Source organism: Seriola dumerili, unplaced genomic scaffold, assembly GCF_002260705.1.
Source record: "Seriola dumerili isolate Sdu_G_001 unplaced genomic scaffold, Sdu_1.0 BDQW01000109.1, whole genome shotgun sequence".
NCBI classification, from domain to species: domain Eukaryota; kingdom Metazoa; phylum Chordata; class Actinopteri; order Carangiformes; family Carangidae; genus Seriola; species Seriola dumerili.
Window position 1 is genome coordinate 1,265,299 of NW_019174364.1, and position 10,097 is coordinate 1,275,395.

The following is a 10,097-nucleotide window of genomic DNA, read 5'->3' on the forward strand; positions in this document are numbered from 1 at the left end:
CTAAAAACATGTAGCTAGTGATAAAGGTTTGGGGAAACACACTCAGATCATCTCACCGCCAGAAAGGCAGAAATTGCTTCCCTGCTGATGCATATTATCTTTTTCTTTTCTCTTTTTTCTCTTTTTTGAGTCCTCAGATGTCACGCAAGGAAATAATATTTTATATTTATTCTACCTAAGCAACATGTACTTTCAGTGCACAAACCTGCTGTAAACATTAATATACTTTCAAGTCCTCTGTTTACATTTTCTCATGTTCCAATTTTATCTAAATCAAAACTGGATTGTCAACCAGCAAACCCACAGAGCAACTGCCGTCAGGGGCACCAAGGACTTTGATAATGACTAACGATCAATTAATATAAATTGAAATGTGAACTTGAGGAGATAAATGTAATGCCTTGTCTTGCAGTGGTGTCAAAATCAAATACTCATTGTTTGAGTTGGATGCCTTTTCCTGTGTGATGTTGCGCACCTGTTTGTTTCTTGACAGCTGTGGCTCAGCAAGTAAAGCAGGTTGTCTACTTATTGCTTGATGGTTCAGTTGCCAGCTCCTCCCATCTACAGTATATAGTGAATTGTCCTTGCACAAGACACTGAACATTACTGTTTTGAAACTGTTTGTTCAGTGAGAGCCAAACTGTAAAGTGCTTTGCATAAAGGCACTTTATAAATGTGTTTAACTGAATGTCAATTACAAACAGGCGACAAATTAAAAGGAAATCCCAGAATAAATGTGGAGGAAAATAATAGGAATATCCAGATTCTTCTATCAGGGAGCAAAAGGTGATTGAATGCTTTCATAAGTGGGTTACCGCAGCCTTTACAGTCAATATATCTCCTCCTAACAGAACACCTAAGGGGCATTTTAAACAGACGTGTAAAACAGGAAAATGTAGAAATGTCTATTTGAAGAATGTAGTTCGTAGACATTGACAGTCTAATGCAGAGGTTTTCTGGAGGCTTGTGGTGGCCCAACACCTTAGCAACAAATTTTGTGCTGGTTTTTCCTTAAATTTTTCATCCCTCTTTAAGTGTAGTTTATTTGTAAAAAATATGGCCACAGAGAGGCATTAATCCCAAATCAGCTGTTTACCTGTTTCTTATTGGATAAATTATATGATTTTGACCTACTTACAATTTGATTTGGAGTCTGATTATAATAATGATGATAATAATAATAAAGATAATAATATACTACTCACAATATCAGCTCATTACTACCTACAAAATGCTGCTTTGGAGTGGAGCTCTCCAGGCAGGTGAAAGTGTGAGCTCAGCCACTGTTCAAGGATCAGCAGAGCGGATGCTTGCTGACATGAGGCTTGACCTCTGCTCTCAGGGATTACCTGGCCTTCCACACCATTTAAACATCAGTAACCACAAATCCCTGTGCAAACAGTGTTGCCTATCCATCAAAAATATAGATTTAAATGCCTTATGTCCTGACCAAAATAATTTGGTTGATTGGGTTTTTATTTTCTTATCAGATTGTTTGTTTGTGTCTTTTTTTTCACGCTATCCCGTTTCCCGTGTTTTTTTTACTCCGTCGCTAAACACAATGTGTCGTTTGTAAACCTCTTTGTTCACAACCAACAGTATCTGTTACTGGTGTACACCTTCCCATATTTGACATTACAAACTAGAGGAACTAGTTCATAGTGGGTGTGTCTAATGGCATGGCCTTTTTTTTTTTGTATAGTACAAGAAGGAGTGCTGCTACAGGTTTGGCATAGCCAAGCACTTTAAACACAACTCTGTGGTGACTATCAGGGAGTGTCCATAGATGCAATTGCATTTCAAAAGCTCTTCCTCTTCAGGATCAGAAAGGAGAAGTCTGCAGATATGAGATATCAAGGTAAGATTTTACTATATATTTAAAAACAGGTTGTTTTGGGCGTTTGCTTACAAATCTTCATCCATCTGCTCTTTGTTGTCAACAGCTATTTTGTACCTTGTTGTAATTGCTGTCCTCCTAATGACCTGGATAGTTGCCATGAATTTATTTGATGTACAGCAGAAAACAAGCAATATTCTTGGTGAGATTATTTTTATTTTTATTATTAGATCTTAAATCCTGAGCTACCTTTTTTCATTCACGGTCTGCCTCATCTCAATAATACTACCTTCCTTTCTTTCATTTTAGCATTTTCTGGCTTAGATAAAATGAAGCTAGGATTCCAAAACGGTAAGACACATGTTCACTGTTTTTTAGCAAACTCACATGAAGTGTAATGTAATGAAATTTTCTTTCAAGTTAAATTCAGTTATGAACTCATCTTTCCAACATTACACAACTACCACATGCTGTGTGTATGACCAACCTCCTGCAAGATCAGAGATTTTTCTCTCACTCTTATCTGCACTTTCAGATATAAATCAAAATGAACCACAATGCAGCGTCTCCACAGTCTGTCCACCCAACCATTTTTCTATACAACTCCGGAGTGGAACAGCTAATATTATCGGGCCAAAGATCTGTTTTGATGGCAAAACGTACGTGTCATAGTATTAGTACCTGAATTAACCACTAATAAAGGCTCTGAAGGGAAACTAAACCTCCCTGCTATCTCAACAGCATCATGAGCCATGTGATGAATAACGTGGGACGCGGATTGAACATTGCGGTGCTAAATGGTGAGTAAAATACTCTCTGATACCTCCTCAATACACTGAAAAAAAGATCTCATAAAGTACTGGTTAGTGGTAATATTTTTTTAGATTGAAATAGTTTATCTTGAACTTTGAAGTTCTTTCTCAAAGTTTTTGATCATGTTACATGTTCTTAAAAGTAAAGTGTGTATAAGATGCGGGGAAAGTCCCTAAAATGCTCATCTAATCATAGGATCGTGATATGATCAAATGCTCTGGAACAGCTATAACATCTTTGATATTGTGTTTTTTTCCATCTCAGGTGAAACTGGAGCTGTAGAAAAATTTGGCTATCTTAATATGAGAGATGGAAGTAAGGGTTTTTTTTGTTGTTTGTTTGTTTGTTTGTTTTATCTTTTAATCCGGTTTCAAAGTTTATTAAAGCCTTTAAATGATGGTGATTTTTATTGTTATTATTACTCTTAATTACTCTAACAAAAGATTCAAACGAAATCCTGGCATACCTGAAGGAGATTAAAACTGGCAGGATTGTTTTGGTGGCCTCCTATGATGATGTGGCAGAAAAGTAAGTCCAAACCTCAGTGATTCAACTGCTAAAACAGTTTCATATCACACAGTGTGACCCGCTTTATTCCTTTTTCGTGGCAGGTTGACAGACAAAATGAGGGAGATATTTGTTGAAATGGGAAGCTCTTTCATCACCTCTGTAAGAACACGAGACAGCTGGGTGTTTGCAGGAAGAGCAGGGACAGAACAGAAAAGCCTCTTTGAGAAGGTTAGTGATCCTGTTCACTGCAGTTTTTGTTCTTTTGTTCTATTTGTGTTAGAAAAGACCATCTATTTTAGAATATGCCAAAAGTGAAAACACTTGATAATTGATGGAAAACAAAATGGCGTCTTCCCTTTTCACCCAACAGCAAGCTGTTAATGATGCGAAAACCAACGTTTATGAAGGATGGCCGGATATGGTGGAGGTGAGCGGCTGTTTCCCAAGAACCGAAACTGTTGTGAAGAACTAAAGATTATAACTTGGACTAAGTTTTTGTTTTACAGCAATGGCCTTTTAAGCCTTACCTCCTTGTCAAAATGATGTAAAAAACCTCTCAAACTTAAAACTTACCTTATTGGACTTGAGATTAACTCAATATTAGTATATCATTGTATTTCATTTACCTATTGTCATTCTGTTTCTCCACATTGTAAATTTTGTCTGCTGTGGGAAAATGTTAAATTGTTGTCAAAGTTGTAAATTGTAAAACCAGCAAGTTAGTTATTGATTTGTGTGTGTGTGTGTGTGTGTGTGTGTGTGTGTGATATTTTGGGCTAAATAAATACAATTGAATTGACTTGACTTGTGCTGTAAATAGTAATAGAAAATGCAAAAATGAATCTTCAAATAATAGAAATAGAGCCAAACATTTGAAACAGTGACAGATGCTACTGAATACTGTGCAAGTATATCTTACAGGTGGACCAATGTACTCGGGGATAAATGAAAAATATTTGTTGTGATTTCTGGTATGTGGAGGATCTGTCACTGAGGACCAGGTGCATCTCTGCTCTCTTTTATCTTACATTTCACTTTTTTTTTCTTTATTCCTTTTTGTATTTGTTGCACTACTTTTCCATTTCAACCTGTTCACCAGTGGTGGAAGAAGTACTCAGAACCCAGAATTCAACTAAGGTAACTAAGGTAAAAGTAAACATTAGATGATCTTATAAATGTCCCTGGTGACTCTTAACTTAACATAATATACTCTATATTATTAGATTTTGCACTGATGCAGCATTGTGTGAGCAGCGTGTTTCTGTTTCTAGTTTGTTTTTTTGCTGAAATATTTTGACCTCTCTGGGTCTTCAACCATGTGAGAGGCTGAGAAGGGAACTGTCTCTTTGGTTGAACTGCAAGTTAATGATATCTGAAATGTGGCCAGGGACACCAACTAGTCGCAGTTTTTTTTACAAGGGGTCACAAGCCAATGGAAGGAAAGTATTTTATATTCTTATCACATTTTTTTTTTCTTAAAAAAAATCTTAATCTTAAAATTAACTCGTAACTGAGGCTGTTGAATAAATGTTATGGAGTAAAAACAATAAAACAATATTTCCCTCTGAAATGTAGAGAAGTAGAAGTATGAAGTAAAATAACAATAGATTAAGTACTTTAATATTCTACTTAAGTACACTTGAGTAAATGTACTAAGTTACTCTCCACCACTGCTGTGCACTGAATATTCTGCCAGCGCTTTTGGCCTGTTCTCCAGGGTTTGTCTTCCACTTGGTTGCTGCTTCCCTGGGAGCATCATCATTGGTCCAAGCACAGATTCCTCTCTATGGTGTACTTCACTGCTGGAGAGCACAGAGAGAGAGAGAGAGAGAGAGAGAGTAACCCCAAATGACTCTTTGAGTAACTGTTGAAACTGTCCACTCTGAGGCCAGGAGGTGTTTGTGCAGAAATCTGACTCACACTGAGGACATGGGAGTCACCTATGGAAAGAAGGTAAGAGATAAGACTTTCTGCTTCAATTTCTTCTGTGAGACATAACACGTCTGTGTTTATCATTTCTCATGTCTCATTACAAGAAGAACCACCAGACGCATCTAAGTGGAAAATAGCTTACACACCACTTTCTTGATGTATCGTGTGCTTGAGAAAGTTAAGAGAATAGTAACCATGAAAAAGCATACATTGTTGAATCGTCTGTCATCATAAACAGCATATTATTTGTATATACTTAATCATACTGAAGCATTTTTACAGTATTCCTGTCACTGGTTTATATCTTCCTAAAGACAGTGAATTCTTGAACCAAACGCAGCTCTTTATCCATCTAAAAAAAAAAGAAAAACGAAAAAAGGCCTTGCCAACAGTGAAGAGTGGGCCTTGGAGACTGTTTATCCCGTCATGTCCTATTAATTCTTCTCTGCACAATATCCACAGTGCGAGATTTAGCCAAACAGCAGGACTCTCCCCTCATCAGCCAAACAGCAGCTGGCAGCAGAGTTGTCATTTAAAATGCCTCATGCAGTTTGCATTTTTCCTCAGTATAACCATTCACTGTTATCTTGTTTTTCTTTACCATATGAGATGCCAGTTCTGAACATATTTAGCAACGTTTCAGTGTTTTCTTTTGTTTTTTTGACATGTTGAAATGGAGCTTATGCTGAGGCTACAACAAACATTTAACTTAAGGAATAGATAAATGCTGTGAGCAAACAGTCTATTGTACCCATGTTGTATTTTCCTGCATATTCATGAAGTATTTAATCAGTGGAATAACTCTTGTCTCGACAACTATTAATTCTGTTCAAACTCCAGCAAATGAGGAACTCAGTGGGAATCAAAGTGTGTTTTGTTTGATCCTGTCATTAATGAGGTGGCAGCCCTCCATCTCACCAGTGAAGGCCCTCGCTTCACTGGACATGTGGAACAGGAGCTGACACTTCATTTGTCCGTCAGCGTCATAATACAGCTTTGTACTGCTCGCACTGCATGAAACTGCATTGTTGACCCGACAGGGAGATTTCTATTTATTTGAAGAGCTACCCTCTGCCAATTTATTTATTTATTTATGTATTTAAAACTAGCATTTTGAAAAAGCACCATGTCTTGGGGATATGCTGGTTGTGACTCTGAGCTATTTTATGTTCTTTTTGACTTGTGATTGACAGAGAGACCTGCAAAGTTTTCCAGGTAGAAGTGAGACATACCTGAACGGGTCGGGTGAGAAATCTAAAAATATTCCATGTGGTATTGTTGATTTCTGTGTCATTTTGTAAGTAGGCCTGCCTGTCTTTTTACCTTCCTTTACTAGTGTCAGTTGAACGCTATATGTTATTATTATAACATATATTGTTATAACATTATATAGAGTATTGCAATAGATTTGATAGGGCGACTGCCTTCTGCTGTTTAAACCTCCTATGAATCTTTTGCTGTGAGGCAGCACAGTACTGACCACTGAGCCACTGTGGCATCCATTAAGTTTATCATTATTATCACTGTCATAAAGACGCAGCTTAAGGTGTTTGCCTCTTTTGGTCTGTTTGTGTGACTCAAGGAACAAACTGAAAGGAAGCAGAAGAGATGTCAGTGAATCTGAGTTATGAAGCATGGGGGAGAATTTCCTGCACAGACATTTTCATTTAATGTATCGGTCATAAAAGAATTAACAAGGGCGAGCCAGAATGTGTTAATGAACTATGAAGTGTAAATAAACCATTTGCCTGGTGACATTTTAGCCTTCAATTCTGTGAAATGTGCTCTTTAAAAGCCTCAATGCAGGCTCAGGTTTTGTGCCTCTAATCCAAAGTTTGAATAGAAATACTTGAATGAGCCTCTACAGATGAAAATGCTACAAGGCTGCAATGTGTCTGCGTGTACTTTCAGTGGTCCTTACAGTAATATCAGTCACAGTCACCTGTTAATAAGTAGGAGGACAGCTGGTCTTAGTCCTGTTTCCAGAGAGAGTTAACGTTCTCATACATTAAAACCGAATACACCTCATCAATGTGATTCCGTGAACTAGTGCTCCAAAATAAAATAAAGAAATCCACAATTTAATTTGATCTCTTCTGCTCTGAATCAGATTTACTTTTTATTGTTTTGTTTTTTTTTCCCACTATCAAGCACTTTGTCACTTTGTTTTTGAAAAGTGCTATATAAATAGAGTTATTATTAATGCAGGGAGTTAACTCTTAATTGTCAATGCATATGTAGAACAGTCTACTGTAATGTTCAGTTTTTTATTTGTAAGTATGATGAATAAGACAAGAGGTTACATGCAAAAATCAGCTTGGTAAATATATATAGCATGTTGGTATGTTTTTCCCCTTCAGCCTCAGTGATGCAGGCGCATCAAAATGAACAGGAAGATCGATGCCCAAAGCTTCAGGCCTTCATTCCACCTCAGCTACAGAGTGAGGAGGAGAGTGTTCACCTCATCAGACCCAGAAAACCTCTCAGTCCCTTAACTGCCTCCAAGAGCCACCAGGAGCTCCACAAAGAGCTGCGGATGACTCACAATAGGTTGGACAGACTCACCCATCGTTCATTGTTTCCTAGTTGTAATAATTTGTTAACTCCCCGTGTGTGTTTCTGTCAGGAGGGTGTGTCAAGAAGGAAAAAGTGAACTCCAGCAAGTTCTAGAAAAGAGAAAATGGGACCAAAAGAAGAAGGCGAGCAGAGATCAGGAGGAGGCAAAGAGGAACAGATCACCATTTCATCAAGAGCTGTTGAGAAGACATCATAGGCTAGAAAAAGTATGTAAACATATCATATCAAGTATCCATCTAAGAAGCCATCATGATAGTTGGCATTAAATGAAATGTCTATTCATGGAACATTTGTTATGTTATCTTAAAAAATTGTTGAGGGTGTACATAGAGATTGAAATAAGTCCTGTGCACATAATTATCAAGTGGCTGGCCAGCAGAGGGCAGTGTAGACGCTGTTTCTGACAGTGAAAGTCTAGTATATATACACACACTATATTGCCAAAAGTATTGGCTCACCTGCCTTGACTCACATATGAACTTAAGTGACATCCCATTCTTAATCCATAGGGTTTAATATGACGTCGGCCCACCCTTTGCCGCTATAACAGCTTCAACTCTTCTGGGAAGGCTTTCCAAAAGGTTTAGGAGGGTGTTTATGGGAATTTTTGACCATTCTTCCGGAAGCGCATTTGTGAAGTCACACACTGATGTTGGACGAGAAGGCCTGGTTCTCAGTCTCCGCTCTAATTCATCCCAAAGGTGTTCTATCGGGTTTAGGTCAGGACTCTGAGCAGGCTAGTCAAGATCACACCAAACTCTCTCATCCATGTCTTTATGGACCTTGCTTTGTGCTCTGGTTCACAGTCATGTTGGAACAGGAAGGGGCCATCCCCAAAACTGTTCCCACAAAGTTGGGAGCATGGAATTGGCCAAAATCTCTTGGTATGTTGAAGCATTCAGAGTTCCTTTCACTGGAACTAAGGGGCCAAGCCCAGCTCCTGAAAAACAACCCCACACCATAATCCCCCCTCCACCAAACTTTACACAATGCAGTCAGACAAGTATCGTTCTCCTGGCAACCGCCAAACCCAGACTCGGCCATCAGATCGCCAGATGGTGAAGCGCGATTCGTCACTCCAGAGAACGCGTCTCCACTGCTCTAGAGTCCAGTGGCGGCGTGCTTTACACCACTGCACCCGACGCTTTGCATTGCACTTTGTGATGTATGGCTTCGATGAAGCTGCTCGGCCATGGAAACCCGTTCCATTAAGCGCTCTAACGCATTGTTCTTGAGCTGATCTGAAGGCCACATAAAGTTTGGAGGTCTGTAGCGACTGACTGTGCAGAAAGTTGGCGACCTGTGCGCACTATGCGCCTCAGCATCCGCCGACCCTGCTCCGTCATTTTACGTGGCCTACCACTTCGTGGCTGAGTTGCTGTCGTTCCCAATCGCTTCCACTTTGTTATAATACCACTGACAGTTGACTTTGGAATATTTAGGAGCGAGGAAATTTCACGACTGGACTTGCACAGGTGGCATCCTATCACAGTACCACGCTGGAATTCACTGAGCTCCTGAGAGCGACCCATTCTTTCACAAATGTTTGTAGAAACAGCCTGCATGCCTTGGTGCTTGATTTGATACACCTGTGGCCATGGAAGTGATTGGAACACCTGATTTCAATTATTTGGATGGGTGAGTGAATACTTTTGGCAATATAGTGTATATGTATATTATCAGTGCCTTCTCTGGGTTAATACAACTTCTAGTAATATGAATTTTGCATAAAGATAATCAATATTTCTGCTCTTTCTCAGACCATTTACAGGTTTTAAGAACTATGGATTATGTGGATGTTTTAGGCATTTCAACCTTAGGCAGTGGCAGGAGGGGTTCATATATTAATATAACATAATATTCTTGTTGCAGCTTGTCGGGGTTGAGCTAATTTTTCTACATTATCATTATATATATTTTAAACAATGCATCATATTCGATACTCTCATCATATGTTTTGTATACAGAATATTGATTCATAAAATATCCAGCAACAATACCAAATTTAGTGGGGTATAAAGTATAAAAAATATTGTGCCTTTAAACTTAAATCACAAAGTGGCCTGCAATAGAAATACTCAAGTGAAGTACAAGTATCTCAAATGTGCAACTACAGCACATGTACTTGATCATATTACACCACTGTTTTTATTGGCTTTAGAGTGTTCTGTAAAAACACTGCTCGTTGACTGTTTAAGAGCTCCAAGTCTTAGTCTTTTTTATTTTTTCATTTCTCCACAGCTGGAGAGCGAGGAGACAGGGCAGCAGCGAGAGGAGCTAGAGTTCCTGCGAGTGAAAGAGAGACTGAGGAGGACAGCAACGTTGGATGCAGGAGAAAAAGAAGTGTGATGGTTATGATTCATGACGGCATGTTTTCTGTTGACAGTCAACACAATGGACTAGTGGGAGTAAGTGACAGTGTGGAGAA

At 38.7% G+C, this 10,097-nt stretch overlaps 2 protein-coding genes across 3 annotated transcripts; both read left to right on the forward strand.

Annotated features, from left to right (window-relative positions):
* Positions 1 to 1,778: 1,778 nt before the first annotated feature.
* On the forward strand, positions 1,779 to 3,927 carry LOC111222932 (protein FAM3C-like). Of its 2 annotated transcripts, none has more exons than XM_022746851.1 (9): positions 1,779 to 1,858; positions 1,944 to 2,039; positions 2,147 to 2,188; positions 2,373 to 2,496; positions 2,579 to 2,637; positions 2,915 to 2,965; positions 3,094 to 3,178; positions 3,262 to 3,388; positions 3,531 to 3,927. In XM_022746851.1, exons 1-9 carry the CDS (start codon positions 1,846 to 1,848, stop codon positions 3,630 to 3,632), a joined length of 699 nt encoding a protein of 232 aa, XP_022602572.1. In that variant the 5' UTR covers positions 1,779 to 1,845; the 3' UTR covers positions 3,633 to 3,927. The 2 variants fall into 2 exon arrangements, with proteins under 2 accessions (XP_022602572.1, XP_022602575.1); XM_022746854.1 differs by having other exon boundaries at positions 2,162 to 2,188.
* A 1,127-nt stretch (positions 3,928 to 5,054) lies between these two features.
* On the forward strand, positions 5,055 to 10,097 carry LOC111222943 (protein FAM107A-like). Its single transcript, XM_022746874.1, has 5 exons — positions 5,055 to 5,113; positions 6,286 to 6,337; positions 7,453 to 7,642; positions 7,719 to 7,875; positions 9,911 to 10,097. The coding sequence occupies exons 1-5, from the start codon at positions 5,090 to 5,092 to the stop codon at positions 10,016 to 10,018; spliced, it is 531 nt and encodes a 176-aa protein (XP_022602595.1). The 5' UTR covers positions 5,055 to 5,089; the 3' UTR covers positions 10,019 to 10,097.

Coding starts and splice junctions, on each gene's coding strand:
- LOC111222932 (XM_022746851.1), top strand. Junction 2,189..2,372: donor GAAGCTAGGATTCCAAAACG/GTAAGACACATG, acceptor CTGCACTTTCAG/ATATAAATCAAAATGAACCA. Junction 2,966..3,093: donor TCTTAATATGAGAGATGGAA/GTAAGGGTTTTT, acceptor CTCTAACAAAAG/ATTCAAACGAAATCCTGGCA.
- LOC111222943 (XM_022746874.1), top strand. CDS start 5,090: ATGGGAGTCACCTATGGAAAGAAG. Junction 6,338..7,452: donor GACATACCTGAACGGGTCGG/GTGAGAAATCTA, acceptor TTTCCCCTTCAG/CCTCAGTGATGCAGGCGCAT. Junction 7,643..7,718: donor CTGCGGATGACTCACAATAG/GTTGGACAGACT, acceptor TGTTTCTGTCAG/GAGGGTGTGTCAAGAAGGAA.